This window comes from Pholcus phalangioides, unplaced genomic scaffold (genome assembly GCF_987345545.1).
Source record: "Pholcus phalangioides strain wild (caught in Gottingen) unplaced genomic scaffold, Ppha-v1.0 ptg000015l_1, whole genome shotgun sequence".
Taxonomy (NCBI): domain Eukaryota; kingdom Metazoa; phylum Arthropoda; class Arachnida; order Araneae; family Pholcidae; genus Pholcus; species Pholcus phalangioides.
In genome coordinates this window covers 34,739,551-34,766,966 of record NW_028301608.1, presented here as the reverse complement: position 1 = coordinate 34,766,966, position 27,416 = coordinate 34,739,551, and the positions used below count along the sequence as shown (strand labels likewise).

Genomic DNA, 27,416 nt, shown 5'->3' with positions numbered 1-27,416 from the left:
TTGTTTACGTCTGAAGAAACAACCAACTGAAACACGTGCGATTTATGTGCTTTTTGTTTATCCCGAAATTTTGAAAATATGGACAGCCCTAGCAACATATTTGTGGCTTATCGAGCACTTGGCTTTGTTACCAATCATATACCTCTATCTGTTAGGTATATCGCTAGAAGAAATGAAAAGCTCGCTGTGACAGTAGTTGGGAAATGCTTTCATAATTATGGGGTATGTTAATTCATGCATATTTATTGCGTATCTTATTTTATGCATGTAACCAAGTTGGACAACATTAGTGACCCATGTCGCGATTATAGGTACGTACAGTTGAACTCGGATTGAACGAATCTGATAAAACCGAGATTTATATTCGATAAGTTCGGGAAAAATCCATATATTAATTATATATTAATAGGAAATAGGACTTTATTAAAGTATGTTAGGCCTTTGAGTCTTGATCATTCTATTTTTGAAATTGTAAAAACTAAGTACTTATTAAACAATGATCGTAAATGATGTTGCAAAAGAATTTTCTATTTTTTTTTTATAATAACACGATAGGTATTATGTTCTTAGTCATACTATAATCAGCCAACCAAACCTGAGGATCCAGGTTCGAACCATGTTGACAGCACAGTGGTGGTTGGCTGAAGTTGGTTTTCCAGCTTTGAGGCACGGATACGGGCCTGTCTCCCATTTGAAAGAGTTTCTCCGCAGAGAGCAGGTACACATACAACACAATACTGACATAACATGAAAATTCAAGCATTTCCGTCTTTACTTCAAAAAATGAGAGACAGATGGCAGCATGAATGAAAAGCTCAACTCAACAACATAAATACGTTAGGGCGACACATAAACTTAGAATACACATTCTGGCATGTGCAGATTTGTTAGAAATTCTATAGAGGAATGTGTATGAGGTGCAGGCGTATGGCTAAGTAGTAGTAGTAGCAGACAGCCAAACTTTAGTGTATTGTCAGCCCTGGCAGCCGAATGAAAATGAAATGAATGGAAAAGCAGGATAAAGTTATAACAAGTACACCTGGATTTGGCTATATATGCCGGAGGATCTTTAAGAAATGGACGTAATAGGTAAGGTGATGTTAAAAGTGTGGTAGCCATTATACCAAGGTCTAACTGTAATCAAGCTAGAGGCACGAAACAAAACTAAGATCATTATGACTGTCAAATCATAGCTATTACCGATACTAAACCATCAGCTCTATTGCTATTCAATCTTTATGAATCTGTAACCTAATGCTTAATTTTTTTTCTTCTATTTTCAGTGTGATAAGCTGAATCTTGTTAGTGTCAGTAAGTATATATCTTTTGAAAACGTGCTTGATGTGAAATTCTGTGACTAATTTTATCTTTGTGGCAAATGTTACTTACAAAACTGACAATGCAGTTTAAAATTGTTTTGATGGATTAATCAAAAGCATAACAATATTAAGCATAACAAACAGATTTTTTTATGGAATCAAAAAGTTAAATCAGGTTTGAGAGGAGATCACAAATATACGCAGAAGGATATGATCAGGGGCCACAACTAGATGCTTGATCAGCCGGGACAAGCACACATTTTAGCTCCCTCTTGTAATGTTGAAGGATAGGTTAAAAAGTGAAATTTGCACCCTCTTTTATCTAGCGCCTGGGGCACGAGATCTGCCTGCTCCCTCCCCCTAGTTGCGGCCCTAGATATAATAGTTGTAAACTAATGAGCCGGGGTTCCAGTGGAATTTTAACTTACAGATATTTCAGTTACATCTGTAGGGAAAATCTTCAGTGGTAACAGAAATAGAGATGCTGTGATCTCTGCTGCTGTCCAGAGAAGTACAATCAATGGTTATTTTTACGAACTTGTACAGAGTTGACAATTAGTTTAAAATTGAAGAGATGATGAGAATAATATACAAAAAAGGAAAAATGTGTTAGTGACTCTTGTTTATTTAATGATTTTCCTAAAAAAATCACTTGATTGTGGCATTTCCATAAATTATCAGATTCCATAGAATTTAGGTAGAGCAATAATTTTGTGCAAATCTCCCTTATTTGAAGTATTTCTGGGATAGTGGAACATCGGTGGAACCACTTACCTCAGGAACACTCTTTTGTGAATCTTTGATTAGGGTATTTATATTTATTATACAATATATTTTTTGGCAGCTTTTGTCCTTGTTAAGAGATCATACATAAATTTCTTTCAAAAAAAATATTTTTTTCCCCATCTACTATAAAGCATAACATTTTCTGCTTCATTGACATTGCAAAGAGAAAGAACAGCAGTTAATCAAAATAGAGTTTGGATCGACTCTCCACTCAGAAATGATCTTATCAATAAGCTAGTGTACCATAACATTTCTCAACCAGCTAATCATAATGCACAAGAAGTGAGTTACGTTGTCAACACATCTTCACTTCATAGTCACCCCTACCAACAACCGAATCCTCCTTCCTGACATGTGTTTGAAAAACACTTGCATGTTGGTGAAACTCTCAACTCCTTCCCCCGCATATTTTCTCTTAAGAGATGTAGAGTCCAAATTGAAGTTTGCCTTAGGGGTTACAACGAACTCGAAGGTGGCTGGTAGAAAAATGTTTTGAAAAAAATGAGTATGTAAAATTGACAGTTAATAGAAATGTGAGTTCATAAAATAGTGCAGAATTTAACATTAGCTCTAAGGCAAGCTGTTCGAGACGCATAACCAGTTCGTAAAAGGAGCATGTTCATAAATTGGAGGTTTGTAAAATCAAGCATCTACTGTATCTCTTCTTTCAGCCTGCTGTAAGGAGTGCCTCTAATAATATTATGAATTAAGTTTTTTTAAACAGCGTTTCTTAATAAAATTGAGTTGATTTCTGGATGTCAATCATTGATTTATATGTATATTTTTTGTTATTCTGCAAGTGTTCTATTTTTGTCATTTAGATTCCTGTATATTTATTGATTTGGTTTGAATTCTTTTCTCATGCATATGTAACATTTTTTTTCTTCATATTTCCATCTAAGGTGGATTGCATCCCTCTGATATTGATTGTCTTGCTTCTGATTCCTTCATGATTTATTCATCATGTGGAAATGAGATATATTCCTGGCGAAGAGGCACACAAGTGAGAGACTCATTCTCATACAAATTTGTGCAGTTAATTTTATTATTTTATGAATTAATTGTAAGGATATGCACAGAACATAATTTTGTGTGTAGTGTGGGGGGGGGGATTGCAAGATGGCTAGTGTGCAAAGGAATTTCTATCCTTCAAAACGCAATGTCTTAAAAATTGAAAAAAGTCAATTGAAACAACTTTAAGGTATTTTCTTTTAATATTTATCAAACAATTTTTAGTTTTTTTTATTGCCTTGGGATGAGAGGAGCGCAGCCACTCTTCTGCAAAACATTTGTTTCATAATATCTCATGGGCAACATTTCTTAAACGTTTATCCTTCTAGAATCCTTGAAAAATGTATATATGTTTTAAAAAACCCCTATACCATGGCTTGACAAATCCCAGGTGCTAGGTCGTCATGACAACTAGGAAATTGACATTAATATCAAAATTTTTCTATGATTAATAAAAAGTTGACCACTGTGGGGGTTGAGTGCTGCTGTGGTGGTCGAGTGGTTATAGTGACAGACTCGCGATGCAAGGATCCGGGTTCAAACCCCACAGTGGTGGTTGGCTGAAGTTGGTTTTCTATGGTTCCCAACTTCAAGGCGCAAATGCGAGCCGATCTCCCCATTAAAAAGTCTCGCCACAGAGAGCAACAGTCCTACAACGATAAATCATTCAATCATAACACTTCACTCATAGTTAGAAAAACTGGTGGCAGATGGCAGCACTACACATAACAAGCATTACAGAGAAACAAAAAACTTCACGTCAGGTTTCACTACACGTACACGCACATTCCCGCATGTACCTATTCGTTGGGGGGGTTCCGCGGGGGGGGGGGTGCATGTGTGGTGTAGCAGTAGTAGGTAGGGCCTCAAAAAATGGCTCGGAGATCCATGATGTTCTTAAGTACAGCCACCTCGTTGGGCAATTTGCCTGTTGTGGCGTTGTATTTGTATTTGAGTCAGAGGACAAACAATTGCCCAAAATTATGTCAATATGTCTACCAACATAAGAAGGGGTGGTCAAGTTCTGGACAAGCTGAAGAAACCCCATTATTTTTGACTGTTTGGCTTGAAAAAAAATATGCTTCGCTCCTAAAAAAAATTTTTGGCAAATTTATTATTTTTTTAGTTTGTCAAGCCCTACCCAGTACTTTGGAATAGCGGTTTCCCGAATGTGAGGTGCTTTGCCCCAAAGAGGCCTGAGAACTTCTAAAGTTTTTAAAATTACGCAGTCTTTTTTTTTTAAGTACTATTTTGATAGAATTATAGCATCAGAGGAGGCTTTTCCACATTTACTAAGTTCAAAGGTGTGTGTGTGTGTGTACAGATTTTGGGAGCTTGGGAAAGCAGCTATAACAAAAAGTTTAAAAACCCTTGTTCTAGAACAAATTCCAGAATTATTTACCAATGTTATGCAATGTTTTAGGGAACTTTAGTTATGTGAAACCCTTTTAAGAAACACTACTATATGGCGATGAGTGATAGAAATGAATGATGAAATCCTTTTAAGGATGAAAAGTTAACCAGAATATGAATGCACGAGCATGGAAGTTTTTTAGCTTTGATTATAATTATTTTTTAGCTCATGCATACATACAAAGGTCATGAAGGAAAAGTTCATTTGCTTCTACCTTTTGGCTCACATCTGATATCTGTCGACAATAAAAATACACTCATTGTATGGGATATTGAAACAGAAGGTAATGTTTGATTTTAGTTCTTTGTAATGATGATGCTTTCTGTTAAATTTTTTTCAGTGATGTGAAGTTTTTAAGCATATTTTGGCTCAACACTTTTGTTTTGTTCTTTCCCCCCCCCCCTCCAGATATAACACTAGAAATGCCATTTCCCTCATCAACTTTTTCCATTTCTGCATTATGCCATCCAAATACATACCTAAACAAAATCCTGTTGGGAAGCAAGCAAGGCAAGCTTCAGCTACGCAATTTACGCTCCAATAAACTGGTGTTTGAATTTGATGGCTGGGGAGCTGAAGTTATAACAATGGAACAGGTTTGATGCATTTCTGGAATCTCTAATTCACTTTACTTTAAATATATTGAAAACTAATTCTTCAAAAAAAGGTTTTTTTAAAACAAAAATGTAGTGGAAAGTCTGTTGGGAGTTGGACTACATTCATGGTAGAAATTGCTCTGAAAATTTTTTCTCTTCAAAAGAAAATGTCTGATTAGAAGGATTTTCTTAGCATGAATGGGATCTGGCATGACAGAAGTCAACTTTAAAATCATCCATAAGTGTGCTTACTTATTATACATATACTGAAGAGCCAAAAAAACTGGTACAGGCATGCGTATGCAAATAAAGAGATACGGAACCAATCAGAGTACGGCGCTGCGGTCGGCAACGCCTATATAACACAACAAGTGTCTGGCATAGTTGTTAGATCGGTTACTGCTGCTACAATGGCAGGTTATCAAGATTTAAGTGAGTTTGAACATGGTGTTATAGTCGGCGCACGAGAAATGGGACATAGCATCTCCGAGGTAGCGATGAAATTTGGATTTTCACGTACGACCATTTCACGAGTGTACCTTGAATATCGGAAAAATGAAATCTACGACATCGCTGTGGCCGGAAAAAGATCATTCAAGAACGGGAGCAACAACAACTGACGAGAATCATTAAATGTGACAGACGTGCAACCCTTCCACAAATTGCTGCAGATTTCAATGCTGGGCCATCAACAAGTGTCAGCGTGTGAACCATTCAACGAAACATCATCGATATGGGCTTTCGGAGCTGAAGGTCCACTCGTGTTCCCCTGATGACTGCACAACATGCAAGCTTTACGCCTCGCCTGGGCCAGACAACACCGATATTGGACTGTTGAGGACTGGAAACACGTTGCCTGGTCTGACGAGTCTCGGTTCCAATTGCTTCGAGCTGATGGATGTGTACGGGTATGGGGACAACCTCACGAATCCATGGACCCTACATGTCAACAGGGGACTGTTCAAGATGGTGGAGGCTCTGTGATGGTATGGGGCATGCACAGTTGGCGTGATATGGGACCCCTGATACGTCTAGATACAACTCTGACAGGTGACAGGTACGTAAGCATCCTGTCTGATCACCTGCACCCATTCATGTCCATTGTGCATTCCGACGGACTTGGACAATTTCAGCAGGACAATGCGACACCCCACATGTCCAGAATTGCTACAAAGTGGCTCCATGAACACTCTTCTGACTTTAGACACTTCCGCTGGCTACCAAAATCCCCAGACATGAACAGTATTGAACATATCTGGGATGCCTTGCAACGTGCTGTTCAGAAGAGATCTCCACCCCCCTCTTGCTGCTACGGATTTATGGACAGCCCTGCAGGATTCATGGTGTCAGTTACCTCCAGCACTACTTCAGACATTAGTCGAGTCCATGCCATGTCGTAATGCGGCACTTCTGCGGGCTAGTGGGGGCCCTACACGATATTAGGCAGGTTTACCAGTTTTTTTGGCTCTTCAGTGTATATAAAATTTAAAGGTTCTTTGTAAGCGAGTAATTAGCTTATTGGTTTATTCATTTAACAAGTTTTGTTTAAGATGACATTTTCGTCTAGTCATTTGTTATTGATCAGTTTTTTTTTAATGTAAGCTAAAACAAAAAAGCATCCCAACTAAACATTATTTTTTTTCATCCTTTGGGTGTCACTGTAAAATCAATATATTTAATGATCAAATCTCTTATTACAGGCTCCTGCTATTGATGTTGTTGGAATTGGACTAGTTAATGGTTCCATTTATGTGCATAACTTAAAGTACAATGAAACCATTGTGCGATTCACTCAAGAATGGGGAGCAGTCACTGCTTTGTCATTTAGAACAGGTAATGTGTGCTTATTTTTTGGTTCATTGTAACTTAATAGATTTTTGAAGACCTAAATAGCTGTTCAACTGTGCGTGGACCCTAATGTAATTTAATTTATAAAATTGTTTAATTTTGCTCTATATTGTTATCTACATATAGCTGTTCATAATTTATTGCTTGATACGAGTAGAATCAGTTTTGAACATTAAGTTACATCTGTATAGCAAAATTAATTCTTTTAAAGTTAATCACTCAGAAATTTTTTGTCACCTTTCAGTTCTAGTAGGTTTAAAAGTTTTATCATGTATATCCGTATATCATAGCTGCCTGGTTTCTAGGTTTTGTTGGTGAGATTCAGTTTGGGAGTAGTAGTGACAAGCAATTTAACCTACTGGCTGGCAATTTGGTGCAAATCTTTTATGGCTTGCATGATGCCATATTTTTGAAAAATGGAAAAATCCCTGAAATATTACTTTTATTCGTGAAAAAAATCCCTATATTGTTTTCAAAATTTCCTTTTAAATTTATTTTTGTACGAAAATTTAGATCCACGTAAAAACTTCCCTAATTCTCATTCTCTAAAGTTGGCAGCTATGGTATGTGATAAGTTAGGCATATTTTATATAGCAGCTGTTGCTGTGCAAAAAAAAAAAATATTTTTTACAATAATTTTTTTTAAAGATGGAATACCTGTGATGGCATCAGCAAGTCCACTTGGTCATGTTGCTGTATGGGACTTGGAAAAGAAACAACTGCACAGCGAAATGAAAGATGTTCACAAGAAAGCTGTAACTGGAATGAAGTTTTTGCCCAATGAGCCATTACTGATTACGTCCTCACCTGACAATTCAATAAAGGTTTTATTTATTTACAAATTTTTCACATATTCAGGTATATGCTTGTATCAGATTTCAAACTTACAAAATAAGGACATCAAAATTTGACCATATTGCCCTAGTAGGCAACCAGCTTTACTACTAAATGTTGCAAATTCAGAACTGAAATGGGGAATAATACTCAACGCTGGTGTTACGAACATCACAACATTTCCTTTGGTTCATTATTTTGTTACACATATCTTTATAATTTGAATTAAAATTTCTCTCATCTAAAATCAGTTGATGTATACAATTTGAAAAAGAAAAAAAAAAATAGGGACATGTTGGATATTTAATAAAAGTATGGTGGTATGCACATAGATATGACCTACAAATTCAGATATTTAGTAGCCCTAATAATAATTTAACTGGTGTTAATTATAACAACGATTAGAAAACTATTCAAAATATCGCTGTGCAAAAGTTATGGATACAAATTATTAGGTCATTCATATGTTACCTGCCCTTGCCAGAGCGCAGCAATCAGGCGAGGCCATACAACTTGCGGCCTAGACGACGGCGGACCTATGACTACTGAAGACAGATGCCGACAATCGAACTGATGTCGAAGCTGAACAATCTAAAAACATAGATGTCTGTGATCAGCTGATCCACTGCGATTCGAAATTTTATATTCAACAAACATTGGTTTTAGATTATTGACAATCATTCGATTAACTGATGATTACTAGATTCTTTATGAGAATACCATCATACTAAGCTATCATTGTATAATCTTGTTTATGATTTTGATTTCCTATCGACGTTTGTTGTTTAGATTTTAATTATCTGTTATATGATCTCAGATTGCCTATCAGCGTTTGTTGTTTATATTTTAATTATCTGTTATATGATCTCACATTGACAATATATTATGTTTTTTTGCCATCGTCTGAGGCGACAATGTTTTGTTGTTTATAATAAAACTTTCCGGATACACCCATCCTTCGGGAATGCTTCAATATCTCTCTGAGATGGGAAGCGGGGTGTGTCCGGTCATCAAAGGTCATTCATATGGTCTTGGCCTTATTTGTTATAGTTTTACATACATGAAGTTCATGTTGATAAACTTTTTAAAATAATTCTGATTCTTTTATTGAATTATTAATAGGTATGGATATTTGACATGCCTGATGATAGTGGTAGGTTATTACGGTGTAGGGATGGTCACAGTGAGCCACCCACTAAAATAAAATTTCATGGTTTGAATGGAGATTCTGTCCTCAGTGCTGGTAAGATATATTTTTTGCTTGTTTTGTCACACGACAGTTTATGCTGTAAAATGCCACTCGCACCAGTTAATACAATATACAGTACAGTAAAACCCCTTTTTTACGGACACTCGTGGGATGAGAAAAATTGTCTGTAACAAAAAGAGGTGATTGTATCAGACTGGATTCCTGTTTAAAATAAATAGTATTACCAATAACTGAAATGGTTCTTTATTTGAATATGAATGGAATTTTTGTAACATGAGATGCGTTTAAAATCATGAAAATACATAATTATTACATAGATAAGCAATTAAAATTATGAAAGAAATATTGTATTATACAAAGTTACTGAATTTACATGTTTTGGAAAAACATCATTTGATGTTTGGTGGATTTTACTGAGTGTTTAAAATTTTTACCCAGAAAAAAGACTGTTCCTTTTTTTTATGACCAAAATGATGTCGCAAGCACAATTTAAATTATCACCATTTCATCAAATCATAAAGATATATTTCATTTTCGGGGGGGGGGGGGAAGGCAAAATTTGTTAACAACCAGCAGACCTGCTAACTCTCCCGATTTTTCATCCTTCCTCCCGCTCTCCGGATTTGTTAAAATTTCTCCTGATTTTGGCAGAAAATTAGATTTTACGCGAGCTTTCACGTTGTCGTGGCATCAATGATTACCGTCGTCGTTAGGGAAAACACCCATAGAGGATGGCTGTAGTTACTTATATTTCCATCGAGCAGCTATAAAAAAGTCTCTGTGACCGCATTTAAGCAACTGGTAAAGACGCCACTTCATTTTTGTAGCGTTTATCGGCGATCATTTATCAGGGGCATGACTTTGGTTGCTGAGATTCCTGTATAATCGTTATTCTATTCCATTAACAGCCATGTGGTAAACACGTTTTTTCATCCGCAGCTTTGTAATTTGAATTTTTTTAAATCATTTCTTACGATTAAACATCTTCAGAAAGAAAATATAAAACTTTAATCTATATACAGCTAAATATAAAGCTTTTAAGAATTCATATACCCAAGATTATCAATCACTGATAGCATCCACAAAAGGAAACACTTATACTGTATGAACAGTATGTAGATGTGATTTCTCTATTCTACATGGAAAGACTGACATGTAATTATATTCTTCTCAGGGACAATGTAAGTTTTTCTTAATTGATTAAAAAAAAATAATTTCCTGAAAATTTTTTTATGAAATTTTTTTTGATTGAGTCTATGAGTGTCGAGGGGGGGGGGGCCCTCGGGAGAATCTCCAGATATCTGGATTTCAAAAGTTGGCACGTCTGCAACCAGTGTCAATTTGGCCGTTCGATATCCGAAATTAACGAGGTGAATTGTATCTGCATTGTTCTGTTTTGGCCCCATTGGAAATTTTTTTGTTGACAAGATTTGATTTGAGAGTAGAAATTAATAGATAATTTAACTTACTGGTTTGCGATGATTGGTGACTTGGCGCCAATGACTTGCATGATTGCATGTTTCTGCAAGGGAGAAAAATTCCTGAAATTTTACTTTTATTAATGAAAAATCCCTATCATCACCTTGTAATGAAAACCTCATATGTGAAAAATTCCAAACTTTATAGTAAGAGCAAGAAACAGATGGGACATCCCATTGAATAACACACAATAACACATTTTTTTCCCTTTCGAGAGCATATCATTGCTGATTTCTTTCAAACCTGTAATAAGTGAGATATGATGTTCACAATCTAAAACTGTCAAAAAGCTATTAAAAAAAATTAATGTACAAGGTTTTCATTGTAAGGTGACGCTGTATTGCTTTTCAAAAATCTCTTTTATATTTACTTTTGTACAGAATTAGGATCCACGCAAAAACCTCCCAAATTATCATTCTCCAAAATAGCAACATTGTCATGGTTTTCACTTGGTTATAAGATACATTGTCTTGTATATGCTCCCAGATATATTCAATCATTTTTTCTTTGGTATTTAAAAACATAAAAAGTTTACCATTGACATTATGTGCACAAGGTAGTTATAAATTATGGAAACTATAATTCCATTATTATTGTTTTATTGTTAACCCAAACAGATACCTTTTTCCTCATAAAGTAGAGTTTTGAATTATCTTCCTTACAGGTCAAGATTCAACCTTGCGATCTTTTTCAACTTTGGTTGATTGCATGAATAAAAGTCTAGGACAAGCATCTTTCAACAGGAAAATTGCCAAAAAGAAAGGCATGCTTCGTGATCCTGGGAAAATGCCACCAATTATTGATTTTACATCAGGTTTGTATTTTAATAAACTGCTACCTGATTTTTTAAAATCGATTTTCTTTTTTAGGTAATTTCCTTTAAATGACCATGAAACTATGTGTTTCACTTTTTTCAAATGCAGTAGTAGTAATCTGTAATGAAATTTGTCATGGATTTAAAGGTTGAGTTACTAAGATTGCTTTGCATCTGTATTCACATTATTTTTAATAAAAGCTTAGCTTAATGTTTCGTTTAATTTTTCTAAAGATACCACACGTGAGAAAGAGTGGGACAATATTGCTGCCTGTCATAGGGAATTAGGAATGGTTACAACTTGGTCCTTTGATCGTTCATGCATGGGAGAGCATAAACTTCTTCATGAGCGTTTGAAAACTATAAAGGGTGTTGCTGCATTGGTAAGATCCCGAGACAAAAATTGCAGATAAAAAATTATTAAAATATTTAGATTTCATAAATAATTATTTAGGAAGTAAAATATGCATATTGATGCTTATATTTTAAATGAAAACAAGTTCTAATTAAAAACTTATAATTTTGTAATGATAGATATTAGAGGGTTATTGAATGTATACCTGAATATATACAAGCATGCTATGAATGAAAAAAATATGAATGTTGCTGTAAAACTGATGATCGTTCCATTATCTGTACTACAATACAGATCCCAATTTTTTCCCATTTCCAATTTGATCCGATATAATGACCTACAGAAACCATTCAATCTTGAACTCAGTACCTGAGTACACTGAACACTGAAATCATACAATGTCTGAACTCAGCTCGGTCCTACCTTTTTTTTTGCAAAGAGATGTACAAAATCTGTGTTTTTTGTTTGCCAAAATTCTGTTTGACCTTGAACTCTGATACTTGAGAATTTGGTACATAGGAGCATGCATGTAATTAATTATTATAATTTTATTATATTTTAATTGCAATTGCTTAAATTATAACAAAATGAATTTTTATAATATTTTTTATTCAGTCCAATATAAATTCTTTTAAGAAGTTAATTACTTTTCAAATGTTGGATATAATGACCTTCCAATATAATGTCAATTTTCTGTGGAATGAAAGGGGGGTTGTTATAACAAACATAGACTGCATTTACCATTTTCAATCATATTATAATTTCATGAGGTACATTTACAGTTAATAGGAAATTGCTTTACTTTTATGTGTTATATAATGCATAAGTATGTATTTTTCAGTGTGTAGCTTTGAGCTCCTGCGGAAACTTTGTTCTGATTGGGTACAACACGGGGCATTTAGACAAGTTCAACATACAATCAGGACTATATCGAGGCTCATATGGAACTGAGGAAGGTACTTGCAATTTATAAATTTCTGCTATATTTTGGTAGGGATTGTCATCATTCTGTGTTTGGAATTTATTTTTGGAGCTATAAAAATGGACATTAATTAAACCTCATGAATAAATATATTATATTTATAATATCAATTCATGCACTTTTTTTAATTTCACTTTGATTTACATCTGCCAAATTTAATTTATTCCTCTAAGTCAGAGGAATATTTACAAGGTGCATGTACAATTTAGTATAGTTGTAGTGGCTTTTCATACAATGAGCAGGGGCGTATGCAGTGACGATCATTAGAGGGGGCACAAAAATTTTCTTCTTGAGAAATTTTGAGTTACCACCCTTCAGAAAGCATTTAAAATAACAGAAATTAGTTAATATAGCATATAGAGGGTATTTTTTTTTGATATTTTAATTTTTCACCAAAATATTGATTTTTCTTCTTAATTTTTGATCGCTTGCCCCCCCCCCCCCCCACCAACCACATACTCCTCTGACAATGAGTAGATGAGTAGATTTAGATTTCTACTTGGATAATAGTAGTGTTCACATCATATTGTCATTATTTAGAACCAGCTCTGAGTAAAAGCAGCATACAATAGGGTCGAAAATCCAATGCTCGAAAGTTCGAGTTTCCCGATAATTCAAAGCACTGAAAATTTTCAAATTTCCTTCTTAAGACCCTGCTTTTTCCTCCAAGAGAATCTGAGTTCTTTATTTTTTTCTTCCAAGAATACTACATAGTATTTACATATTGTACAGTAATTTTAATTTGAAAGGGACTAGGCAGTCCCCCAGCCTGCCGCTGTGGTGGTCGAGTGATCATAATGATGGACTCGCATCGCGAGGATCCGGGTTCGAACCCCACCATCACCATAGAGGTGGTTGGCTGAAGTTGGTTTCCTGTGGTTCCCAACTTCGAGGTGCAAATGCGATCTGATCTCCCCATTAAAAAGTCTCGCCACAGAGAGCAACAAGCCTACAAAATGATTAATTATTCAATCATTACACCGTTGCCCCCCCCCCCCCCCGGCTTTTGAAAATACACTACAAATGGCATATGTATATATACAAATATATATATATATATATATGCGTACCTTTAGTACATGCTCTTTGCCCCCCCCCCCCGGAAAAAGTTGAAATGACGGCCCTGCATTACCCGTCACTCATAGTTAGAAAAACTGGTGGCATATGGCAGCACTACACATAACAAGCATTACAAAGAAACAAACTTCACATCAGGTTTCACTACACGTACACGCACATTCCTGCATGTACCAATTCGTTAGAGGTTCCGCAGAGGAATATGGACGAGGTACATGTGTGGTCTAATAGTAGTAGTAGCTCCCAGCCCTAGAATGGGTAACTGGTGTAATAAAATAGACTCCTTTGAATGAATGTAGACCATTTTAACTTTTGGGAGTTTGGAAGTTTTCTTTATAATGGTGGACAATGGCGTTGTATCCTAATTACTTATGTAAAATCAGAAAGGTAGCTGAAAGCTATCAGTGTCTCAGCGTCATTCACCATCAATCCCATCCCAACTCTTCTCAATCACCTTTTCCTCTCTCATCTTCATGCCTTTTCATATTCTTCATTTTTTCATGATATAGCATCTATATCTATTATTTAAGAATAAAAATACAGTAAGTATGCTATTACTGCGTTTGCTTGTCTTTTTTTTTTTAAAGTGAAACCAACATTTAAAGCATTTTTTATTTTTCTTCAGATAATTCAAGTTGTTTGATAATCCGAGGTGGACTCAGTCCCATCCACCTTGGGTTATCAAGACTCTACTGTATCTAAAAGTTTCTCAGTATTTTAGACTTTGTTGGTTCAGTTTTTTTTAATATTTAAAATGAATAATTTTTGATGCATAAAATTTGTTTATTGAACTTTTAATTTTAATTCAGAATAATTTAAACTAACTCGAGAAATTACTCTCCTCTCATTTAGCTCATGATGGTAATGTTCGGGGAGTTCTCTGTGATGGCCTCAATCAAGTTGTTGTTTCTGGCGGCAGTGACAAGTTTCTGAAATTCTGGAGGTTCAAGAGCTGCAATTTGATTTCAACATTGCTACTAGAAGATCAAGTTTCTTTCATGATAATGCACAAAGATAGGCAAGTCTTTACTTAACCCCTCTCATAAGTAATGATCAGATGTCTCACTTCTTTAAAAAAAGCCTCTTACTTTAATAATTATGAGTTCAGAGATTTTATAAAGCTGATTTCATATTCAGAGATGCTTTTTATTGCATCATTAACATGAAGATGATCCTGTATGAGTTTCACTTGCTTAGCTTCAGATTTTTCAAATCAATTGGCGGTGGGCAGAGCTGTCTTTTGGTCACATTTTGTTAACGGGGAAAAGAGGTAGTGTTTGAAATCAATCTATTTTTCTCCCCTTTGTCTCATTCAAGGTTGCGAATGAAAATATACACAGTATGTATAGTGAGAAAAGTATCTCTTTTTATTCTGCTCAGGAGTTGGGGCGGGGATACTTGACAAAACTGGTAAAAATCCTTCTTTAAAAGTGTCATTTTTAATGTGGATCACAGTGGAACCAGTCAAACTGGTTAAGCAATTGATAAAATGAAGTTTTGCTATTTGTGAATTATTTTTATAACCTCCAATTCTTTTTAAATGTCTTTCAGTGGAATGATAGCTGTTGCCCTGGATAATTTCTCAGTTGTTATCGTTGACCAAGAAAATAGAAAAATTGTTAGAATTTTTGAAGAACATGCTGGTCGTCTATGTGATATGGTATGTACAATAAAATGATAGTGAGAAAATAGTTTTTACACATGTTTTTTAATTTTTATCATTGTAATGGTACTAGCCTACATTCAACAGTTGCCAAATACTTTTAGTCATGGACCTTCATAAATCTTGTCTGCCATGGACCTCCATGCTTCAGGCAAGCAACATTTTTGGATTTTGGCAACTAAATAAAAAAGTATGAGTCTTATACATAACAACATAACAATTATTATAGATAGGATTAGGACCCTAATTAGGAATACAGTGTGAAGGTGGTGAACTCAAATGTCTGTTATAAGTTTTTCAAAATTTGAGTCTATATTTTGTTGATAATTTTACATGTAGTTTGCCGTCCAAATTGAGTAGCCTGTTTCTTGATTTAATTTTTACCTGGAGCAGTGATGGAAAAATTGCTCACAGAGGTAGGTAGGGGAGAATGGGATCAAAGTTTTTAAAGCCGTATTCTAGAGCTGCGGAAGTTCATTGGCAACATAATCCCAGAAGTCAGCCAGGTTTCTTTCCTTGAATGCAATTTTAAGTCCTTTATTGGTAGCTAAATCAAAGAAAAATTTTTCCTTGCTTTCCAAGGGCATGCCTTCTTTTACGGAGAACAAAAAAAATCCATGACTTAATTTTATCAGGACAGGGAAGGTCTTAGTATTTGCAAATGAACAAATGAACAGGGTTGCAAGAGCTTCGCCAAACTGCGCCGAAACAGTTCTCTTGCTATATGGTGTGCCAAGGTGCTGAATCTCAATGCATTTGCGCCAATTCTTGTCTGTGGTTTGCTGAGGTACCGCTAATGAGCTATAGTGTGTCAAATACCTGAAATTTAGGAAAAAGAAGGATGCGTTCTTTCCGAAACAAGGAAAAAGATACGGAGGGAGAAACTTCAATTTTTTTTCACTTCTCATCATCCACCACAGTCACGTTATCTCGTGACTTTGGAAAGTGGTTCTACTACCTTGAATTACAAAGTCCTGAACTATTATTGTTATAACCCGCGGGCTATCTAAGTCCCCGAATGAATATACAGAATTTTCCGATTTTGGTGAGTTTTTCTCTTGCTGGTTATATACTGAAAATAACGGTAAATTTCCTGACTACCAACCTGTGTTCAAAGGCAGCATATCTACGGCGTAAATTCGCTTTATTTCCCACAAAATTGCACACGCGCCTTTGCGGAGAATCGAAAAGGGGATTGATTTACTCGTTTGAATTACCAAAATTTTTCAGAGATCGTTGCAAAAATACAGGATCTGTAAGAACTCCAGATAAAATATCCATAAGTTTGTCATCTAGCCACTATGCGATCGTGTGGTTATCGTCGGCGGTTGCCGATGGTGACAATTCCACATCACAAAAATCTGGATTTGTTGAACAGGGGCGGCTTGAGGAAGAATCTCTACCTATGCAGAAATTATTTTTGGCGGTACTGACCACATTTTTTGTGGTCTATAAAGCTTTTTTCACCCTTTCAACTCAATTTGGCACCCATCCTATAGCGGCACCCAATATGGCCACACAGTCTGCCCCTGCATTATTGGGGGAGGGACATGCTCTTTACAAGTCAAAGAAGGAGTTTGTACTAGGAGCATGCTCATTTTACATAACTTCTGTGAGATACCATTATATATATAAATGTCCTACCTTTCCAAAACAGTTGTTGGAGAATGAAATGTTTGCACCCTGTCTTGTTTTTCGTACTCCCTCTCGTGCATTGCTGGGATGGTACATTACTCCCTCACATATTGCTGGGATGTTGCTTAACATTGTATCATCAACAGAACTATCAATTATGTGTGATGAATGGGTTGCACTCAGGGCCGCAACTAGATGCTTGGTCACCTGGGGCAAGCTCACATTTTGATGCCCCGTGTAATGTTGGAGAGGTTTCAGAATAAAATTTGTGCCCCCTCGGGTCCAGCGCCCGGGGCATGAGACCCGCCTGCTCCCCCTAGTTGCGGCCCTGTTGCACTACAATGCAAAGAATTGCAAGAAGTGAAATCAGTTCAGACAATAGATAGATATTGGACATACATATTTAAACTTTGTAATCTTGAAAGCAGCCCAAAGTTCAAAATTTTGCCAGTTTCTGTGAAGGCCGTTTTATCTTTAACACATGGTAACGCAGACAGTGAAAGATAGTTCAGTGTTAACAAAAGTCTGTTTGAACAGTGAAAAATTTGTCTATCAAATGCTTTAATGGAATAAGACGAACAAAATCTTATGTTCAAGGGCATGAAAAATTTGAAAAAAATTGTCATTAAGATGCTAAACTTCTGAAAGTGACTTGTGATTTGCATAGAAAATATCGTAACAGGCTTCAAACTGAGAAAACAGCAGAAAACAAAAAAACCCCTTTTGGATCTATTAACATTCTATTATGTTGAAAAATTGTTTAAGTAAATAAGGTATTTATATTTTTCTCATTTTTTTCATTTTGGTTTTAAATTTAATCATTTCTTTAAATTCTGTGAGAAGCTAATCTTTTTTCACAGAAACCCTTATTATATTCTGCACACATTTTTCTTTTGCTATATCAGGATAAGATTTTGGTGCTCAAGCAGCAGAAATTCTTGCTGGATAGGTTTTCAGTATACACGGTGTTTAATTTGAAAAGAGTCTAATAATTTTTATTCGTCATTTCAGTAATGCATGTTTTAGTAGCGACAGATAAGGTACCTCACAAAACATTTAAATGGACTTTAATTTGTGAAAGAAATTTATTTAGAATTATTCATTCTACCCATTTTTGGCAAAATTCTTGGTATTTCACAGAAAAATTACTCATATTGTAGATATAGTTAGTTTTTAGTTCTGCTCTGTTTTCAAAGTTTCTGTTCCAAAAATGGAATTTGCTGCTCTAAAATGGATGAGGGGCGCTTGCACCCCCGAATGAAGCATGATTAGTTGATCTTCTTCCCTTGGTGATCTCTCCTGCAAAATTTTAAAAAACTCTCTCCAAGTTTTGGAACAATTCCACATTTCTACTTGTGAGTCGTTTCTCCCACAATTCTGATTTTAAAATAGTTGCTTCAGTTTCGTTCTCAACATGGAAAAAACTGTAAATTGTTCAGCTTTTCTGGAAAGAATTTTCAAAGCTGTTGAAATGGACATGCTATTCCATTAAGAGCAACCTCACTCCATAGCATAACCCCCAAAATTGAGTCTGTGCTTTTCCCATCAAAAGCCATCTTACCTGAGCGTGTAGTGGCCACTTTAATTTTTTTGCATAGTTGTCAGAAGAGTTGCGAATTCAGCGCTCTACTTTTGATAAAATTTATGACTTTACAGCCTACCAATGTTGCAGTGTTGCTCTATTTTGTGCATTAATTTAATTGAAATTTTTCTTTTTAAATTATTTTTTCAATGTATTATCTTTTAACAATTCTACGATGGGGCGTGAATCCCCCAGAGTTGAGGTACCCCCCAATCGGGAACCACTGGCCTACATGCTTTTCTGAATGGCAGTCTTGCCAACTATGCAGCAGAATTTTTATCAAAAATGTAGGTGATTGGAATATTTATACCTATTTGGTTTACAGTAATTTTCTTGCATAACAAAAAATACTTCAAATGTTGCTGAAAAAAAGTGAATCAAACATACTCGATACTAAATGTTTTAGTTCAAAAATCATTAAAATGAAATGCATCTATTCTATTGTTTTTGTTAACTTGTGAAACAATTTTGGTGCTAAATTTTCAAATTTGAGTTTTGTAGTTGTGGTATGCTTAAGTAAACTCATTGTGGAAACTCATTTGTGAGGGAGTAAAAATTGACAGACACTACCGTATTTTTTTACTCATAATCTGGTCATGCACATTTCACTATTTGAGGGAAATAATCAAGCTATGATCCACATATGCAAACGTGTGATTTTTTTTTATCTCTCTTTAATAGTGATACTTCAAGAAATGGAAAGGGTTTTGGTTATATTTTTTAATAAAAGATCTGATTCTTTACTTATATTTATACACCATCTGATAAGAAAATATATTTTTCAAAATTTTATTTTCAACTCAATTACTTGCTGCAAATAATTCTCAGTGGTCTATCATCCATTATAAAAAATTCAGATATTTTTAGACATATAACCTGTAGATATTATATATAAGAAAATATGGCAGTGTGAAGGGAATGCTGATGTATTGATACCAGAAATGAATTGAAATATGTCTATGAAACTGCACGGTCTGTTAGGCTAATGCACTTTTTTCATTTTTAAAATGAAAAATACCTTCAAAATCTATTAATGAAATGTGTCATTCATTGCAGTGGTAGTAGAGGAAAAATAATCCTGCAGACTCCTTAAAAAGTACTCTAAACCATTGGAGGTTTGCAGACCATAAGATTGAAAAATGCTGGTACAAACTATAGTAGATAAAAAAAAGATACAATAATAGTAACAGCATAGTCTTTACAGTACAGGAAAATTTTTAGTTTTGAAATTTTTTCTAATAGATCCTCTCTCTTCTTTCCCAGTCTTTTAGTTGCGATTCTCGATGGCTTGTAACAGCTGCAATGGATTCAACTATAAGAACATGGGATTTGCCAAGTGGAAGGTAATGTATAAATATATATGGATGTTAAATATATTTTTTTCTTTAGATAGTAGTTCACATCACACCATTTGCAATTGGATAATTCACTAACAATTGTGTGATTCTTAGTTTTAATAAACTTCTTAGTTAATTCAATTATGCATTCAATTTGATTAATGTATTTGTTAGTTATTCATGTGTAAAGTATTCCTTGATCTAAAAAGTTATTTCTATAGCTTGCTTGACAGTTTCCTGGTTTCCCCTGTATGCATTGGCTTAACAATGTCTCCTACATCAAAGTATTTGGCTACTATTCATGCTGGTGATATAGGCATTTATTTATGGACTAATAAGACGTTATATTCCCCTGTCTCATTGCATTGTCTGCCATCAGATCATGAAGCAAAATTGATGAAATTGCCAACAGTCTCTCTGGAAGGCAAAGGGGGTGAGTCATTTGCATGTTTTTATGTGTCCATATACTCTATATATATTTCAAAATACATTGAGCTTGAGCTGTTTTTATTATATTTTTATTGTATTTAGTAATAACTAAAATTTGAAAAATTTTTGGTTAATTTTTCACACATTATGTATGAGAATTACACTTGCTATTTTGAATTTTTTTAAAATTGATAGTATTAAGTATACTCTATACTGAATACTTTGTGTATACTGTCTGTTTTTAATTGTCCTGATAGGCTTAAGAAAAAAGAATAATTGATATGCAGCACCCTGATATACTGTCAATGATTTTATGCTTTATTCGGATACAAAGAATAGTGAAATGCATCACTTTCATGTCATGAGTAAACCAGGGTTCGTACAGTGTTTAAAAACTCCTTAAAAAGTCATTAATTTTCATTTCTTTTTCAAGGTCCCTTAAAAACTCCTTAAAATCTAAAATCCTTCCAGCTGTTTCTAAAAAACAGTCTGCTTTACCCCTACCCTGGAATATTTCCTGCTAAGGTTGATGAATGGGTGATGATGAGTAGTACTTGATGTTGAAAGAAAGTCCCTGAAAAAAGAAGGAAAAAGGAAACACACACACACACACAAGGTGTGAGAGATCACGGTACCTGATTGGTTGGACTACAGTGACCACACCCGCTTCTGATATGCCGAGAAAACGGGAAAAGAAGATTGTTGTGCTGTCGAAAACATTGACAATGAAATTAAAATAAAGAAGTTAGCTAGGTTCTAATCTTCCTTCTGCCAGAAAATGATGCTACTACCAATAGTGGGAACTCTACGCCAAAATGAACATCTTGCTCTTATAGTGTATTTTCGTATTTTTCTGCATCAAATATTGCGTTTTCATTTTTTTTTTGTGTACTTGGAAATGCCTTGAAATACTTTTATACCTGCCGTGTATGTACCTTAGGCCAGGATTATACTATAACAGTTTTAAAAAATCCCTTTTATACAAAACTTGAAATCCAACCAATAAAGCTCATAGATTACATTTGTGCAAATGCAACCGATAATCTTATTGGTTGAATTTTTTCTTCAAATTTTAAAAAGCTCTTTTAAAAAAACTTTTATAGTGTAATCTCGGCCTTAGAGGAGAAATAGAGAAACACTTATCTCCTCTATGGGATGTACAATAATGCGATCAGCGCATTAAATTCCTAGAACTTCGGAAAAGGGCACAAAAAAAAGTTTTGTTTTCGCGTGTCACGAAAAGATTCTTTCCCAGTATTTTATTCCTTCTTACTTCAGCACCACCCCTTCCTCTCATCTTTCATAGTTGCACTTAGAATTATCCGAGAAAATAATGTTGAAGAGTAATTTCACTCCTCTCCCAAATTTTAAGGGGAAGTATTTAAGAAAAAATAATTAATATTATTAAAATTTTTATGGAAAACAAAAAAAAAAAAAAATTATGCAAAATTTGAAAGTATTTTCAGTCCTCTAAAAAATTTGGAGGATTGAAATTTAATTGAAACCTTGATCATATCCTTGATCGTGCAGCTGAAGATGGTTTACTGTAGTCCAGTATTTCTCAACAACCGGCCGCGGTTTCTGTTTAAAAAAAAAAAAAAAAGAAAAAAAAAGTCGCCACTCTGCAAGCAGCAGAAATTACTGTGGTCGATCGTCATTGCGTCGAATCCCGATGTTTCGTGGGGAAAAAAAAAATCATTTCATAAATAAAAGAGCTAGTCCGCCGAATTATGAGTTAATTTGTAAATGTTGCCAAATAACAAGTGCTAAATCGCCAAACATCGTGTTGAATGTCCTGAAATTTGCTCCCATTTTGCAACAATTTCTTTCTGAGTATAAGTGAAAAACAAGAAGCAAAATTGAAACCTTAATTTTAAAGAATTTGTGTATGTGTTGATCCACTTTGAGTGAGATGTGAATAAAGAGTTGCTGCAAATATAAATAATTTTGTAAGAAAAATCTTTGTCAGCTGTGGTTTTTTATTTTGAATGATTGTGGGGGAATGAATATCACTTAGAATTTTTATAATTTATGTGATGCTGTTATGAGTTATATTGTTGACCGAAACTTGAAGGTTTTAGAACACTTTGGTGACAACAGAAAAGTATGGATTATCTGTATGCGAATTGATTATTTTATGAATTCTTATGATGCTGGGTAACAAATCAAAAGTTGTAATTTCTAACCACTTCTATGTCTGTATTTTTGAGAAGAGGGAAAATTTGTTGGGCAAATTAAAAATAAATTTGCATATGTGCCCCCACCTTTTTTTTGCTGTAAAACATGTAAGTTATGAAGTTTGCCATGACTCCTTAAAAACTGTTTGAAAACTTACAAATTCCTTCATTTTTATTTAGGAAATTTTGTATGAACCCCGGTAAACATAATGTGTGTGTGTGTGATCCTCACGTATTCCCAAGAGATCTATTTGATCATTTTTGCAGATGTCGTTCAATTAACATTCTCTTCTTGTAAGAGGCATCAATATCTCTTGATATACGGATGGAGTATAAAGGAGTATAAATTATCTTTATATCTCCTGATATAAAGATAAGGTATCAATATCTTCTGATGATGCTTCTATTGGGGAAATGTTGAGTTGTGTGTGATGCTCTAACTTAGGATGTCCTCTTTGTCCGAGAGACTCTTCAAATTTGTTTTATGATATGTCCCAAGAAGTATGCAATAAAAATTGAAGTTAGTGATATTGTCCAACAGATATCACTGAAAATAATCCAATGATACCCCACTGGTTTTAATACCTCATCCAGTCTGGGCACCAGGCCAGTTTCCCCTATTTGTAACAAAATTATTTTATGCTTTATCTTGGGTTATACAAGATGACCATTGATCTCATGGAAATAAATCACACAAGACCTTATGCATACGAAGACTCCAGGTTTAGTTACTAGACTAAATATGTTTCATTGTACTGTAACAAGGTATAAAAGATGTATTCACATTTGAACTCATAGCTGTGTTGTGATACAGCCTAATTTTTTTTAAACCTAAGTAATATGTAAATGATTGCAAAGCTAAATTTATTAAAAAATTTCCTTTTATATATTCATCCTTATTAAAGTGATATTTGCAGGTTTTGACTGAACAGATTATCATTATTTGCAATAAATAGAGGGATAAAATAAAATTAAAAACACCAATTTATATATTTCTTTGAAATTATTTAACTACAACTATAAACTTTATTTAACTATGAAAAACTACATAGTTTTTGTTATGAAGTTTTTTTTAAATTCAAAGGGAAATAAAACAACAGAAACGAACAACAGTTTTTATTTTGAAAATTAAACTGTAGTGTCCCTAGGTTCTCCAAATAGCAAGCACTCATCGAGACAAACTTAACATGAATTTATTAGTAAAAATTAGAATAAGAATGTGCACTGAAGACGACGATCCTACTCGATCAGTTTCACACACACTTCTCCCTCTCTTTTATTTTCGAATGTCCACCTTACCTCGATAGAAATTGCTGCTTAATTTGTTCACTCTTAAAAGTGAAATATTTCGTTGATTTTCTTTTTTGTTACTAGCTTTCATTTTTTGTCATTCGTCATTTAAACTCACTATTTTTAGTCTTTAAAGATTACGGTTCAAAAGAGGTTTCATTGTGTATAATGTTATAAAAAAAATTTAATGTTTTTTCTTATTAATTTTTTTTAACTTGAAAATATAGCAGAGGATACTAATGGGGATGAGGAAATGGATCAAGAGGAAGATGTCGTGGTTGAATCTCAGAAGTGCGAACAGATTGATGATCTCATCACTTTGTCCTGTTTACCGAGCTCTCAATGGCAGAATCTTCTGAATTTGGACATAATTAAGGTAAACAAGTGTATGGACATTTGAGGTTTATACTAAATCCGCCATAAACAATAGAGCTTAACCATAAACAATGGAGCTTAATGTCATTTGGCCAGTTAATTTCTCAGTGTGCAACTGTGGTGCCTCTTTTTATGCAAATGCGTGCAATTTTTTTTCTTTTTTGGAAGTTTGAAGCTAATAAAATATATTTTTTGATTGCATTTTTTTATGAAAATACATTAAAACTTAGTTTATCATGTTCCCTTTGCTGGTGAGCAAATAATGTAGAAGGATGCCTTAGGAGGTGGCAGCAGCTGCATGATAATTATTGCTTCATATTCACATGATATAGACAGAAAGTCAGTATGATGTCATATGCCATTATAGGCACGAGACAAGACAATTGACTGATGATGTTAAAAAAATTACAACAAGCTGTGTGACTTTGATCAATAATCTATATATTTAAAATTGATTTTCTGTGTGTGTGTATGTTTTCTATATAAATCTACAATTTTAGATCTATCATTGCCAAACTTTGCATATATACCAATCGAGACCAGACTTGAACGATATGCTACTTTAAAAGTTTGCCAGAGCAGGGCAAATGCCCGAAATGGGCAAAACACTGTCATTCAACAATGATTTCTTGGCCTCAACAATCACTTTCGGAATGTTTACTTTGGTTACCGTGGTTCCCTAGCAATGTGTTTGAGACATGCATCTGCCTTTACAATGGTTTTGTAATCCTGTTATTATATGTATGATAGCTTATACCTTTATAATGGTTTGTCGCTTTTCAATCCTCCCAGTAATGAAGAAAACCCAGGCAGTGCCAGGTATTATAACTTGTCAAATAATGTTTCAGGAGTAGGAACTTTTTTTTATTACATATATAGCAACCAGTTTCATAAAAATAATTATATCATTTGAAATTTGTCATGAACACATACCTATACTTTTGTTGCTATGTTCTCATTTCTTTCTTTAATTTCAATGCAGATGCGGAATAAGCCAAAAGAACCTGTTCAAGTGCCGAAAAATGCTCCATTTTTCTTGCCTGTTGTGTCTGGATTAAAGCCTACATTTGCGATAGATGAATCAAATGACCCGGAAAAAGTAATTGAATGCATTAATTTATTCTCCCTCATGACTATTCGCTTTCAAAATTCTCCTGTTTATTAGTAATACTTTTCCATTTTATTGACAAATCAGTACATGCTATAGAAGTAGTACTTCAGGATAACATTAGATGTTTTACACTTTTGAGTGTGGAACCCAAATAAAATGACTCAAATGTCAAGAAAACAACGTATGAATTAGTCATCGTTGGATGACCTCATAAGATCATGCAAGACTCTCTGAGAATGGCGTGACTTCTTCATGCAAGGAATTCTATTTTTCAATTCCATTTAGTTCGGGGATCAAATTAGAGGAGGGCAAAAAAGGTGCAATGGCTCTGGGTGACAGACTTTAAGCTGCAGTAAATTTTAGGGGGAAACTAAAAACACTTATAAAATTATAGGATTTTACAGTGGCGGCAAAATCATATTTTTGCCCCGCACAAAAATCCTAGTTAAGGCTTTGATTCACTTTGCAACTCTTAGGAGGTTAAAGTGCTGTATGGCAATCAGTTACATTTCTTTAAGAATATTTGAATGCATTACCTATGTGAATTGTTTACTATTTCCATAAACTTTCCCACTTTTTTATGGCACCAAATCTTTGGTGTGTTAACTCATTGATGCCGGTTAGTAAGAAAATTTGCCATTCCAAATTTTAATTTTTTTCTTTTCCAATAAATGGTGGAAGTAGCTCCACTTAGTGTTTTTATTCTTTCTAAAAATCAAAGTCGTCTTTAATGGGTTAATAGTGAGAGGGAGTGAGACAGCTAATTAGGTTGAAATATGACACATTAGGTTTTGCTGAATCAAGTCGGTAATTACTCATGTAAGCATGTGAAAAATATGAGCATATACTTGTGCATAAAATAAAATAAGTAATTTAAAAAAATCTTATATTTCCAGTGAATTCTTTATACTTTTTTATTTGCTGCTATTCGAAGTAACACACTTTTTTATTTTAACTAAAACCTTTAAGCATGCTTTGCATATAAATAGCTAGATTTATTTTTCAATTTTATATGGAATATATTTCAGGAATTGAGCGACCAAATGATGAGAGTATTACAGCATGGCTCAACATTCCTTGAGTTGCTGACAAGATGTAAGAAAGAAGACGATTGTAAGCATCATGTGACATTTGAGTATTCTATTTAAGTGAGGAGAATCATGCTTCTCATTACCTTTTAATAATTTTATTCTATGCAATTTTGCAGTTGTTCCCGTAATTGAAAAGTTGAAGACTATGAGTCCATCTCTTATCGACGTGGAAATAAGATGTCTCTCACCTGAAAATGGTGGTTCGATTGATGCCATGCTGTATTTCATGGAAGCTGTTAATAGCATATTGGAAACCCACAAGGATTTTGAAGTTGTTAATGCATATTTAGGCCTATTCCTTCAGGTATATGAAATTTATTCAAATATTTGACTAATGTAACTGATATGATACGAATGAGGTGTTGCGATATAACTTTCAGTAGTGAATGTAATGTTTAAACTTGATTATTGATTTACTTCTATATATTATTTGGTGTGAATACTCTAGCCTTCAAATATATATTTCTATTGCAATATTAACATGAACACCGATCTATTTCATTTCAGATTCATGGTGAGTTGATATGTTCGACAGAAAAACTTTGGACATATTTGAATGAACTTAAATTGAGTTTAAATAGTTGGAATACATTGGAAACCAAACTCAATCATTGTCTTTGTTTGGCTAAATATTTGCGTAGCGCTGTCCTGTAATGAAAAATATGTATGAAGATGTGCAGTGTAAATAAATCATTTTCAAAATAAATACTTGTTAAACTGTTCTCTTTAAAATTGTTTTCAGTTTTGCAGATCATTTATATTTTTATAATTTTTAACTTGTGATGCATATGTATTGGTGTACAAAAAAAGAAGGGGTAAAAAAAGAAGTGCCAGGATATATGACATATTGAAACTCAAATTCATGTTAGCCAAGCCTTGTGATAATCTTTAAGAAGAAAAACGAAGATTAAAAAATAAATGTGAATAAAAAGAGCTTTTTTAATGGACACGGTACAGAGAATTGAGTAGGTATAATTTTTATATTAGCATCTCGCTGAGTT

At 34.3% G+C, this 27,416-nt stretch overlaps 1 protein-coding gene across 1 annotated transcript; it reads left to right on the top strand.

The window, feature by feature from the left end:
* Positions 1-27,121, top strand: LOC149075895 (WD repeat-containing protein 36). Its single transcript, XM_089243394.1, has 20 exons — positions 1-222; positions 1,284-1,311; positions 3,008-3,108; positions 4,696-4,813; positions 4,939-5,126; positions 6,827-6,959; positions 7,623-7,798; positions 8,931-9,051; positions 11,162-11,311; positions 11,546-11,694; positions 12,508-12,622; positions 14,578-14,743; positions 15,277-15,385; positions 19,869-19,948; positions 20,164-20,375; positions 24,066-24,214; positions 25,196-25,312; positions 26,353-26,437; positions 26,532-26,719; positions 26,923-27,121. Exons 1-20 carry the CDS (start codon positions 79-81, stop codon positions 27,067-27,069), a joined length of 2,676 nt encoding a protein of 891 aa, XP_089099520.1. The 5' UTR covers positions 1-78; the 3' UTR covers positions 27,070-27,121.
* The last annotated feature ends 295 nt before the right edge of the window (positions 27,122-27,416 follow it).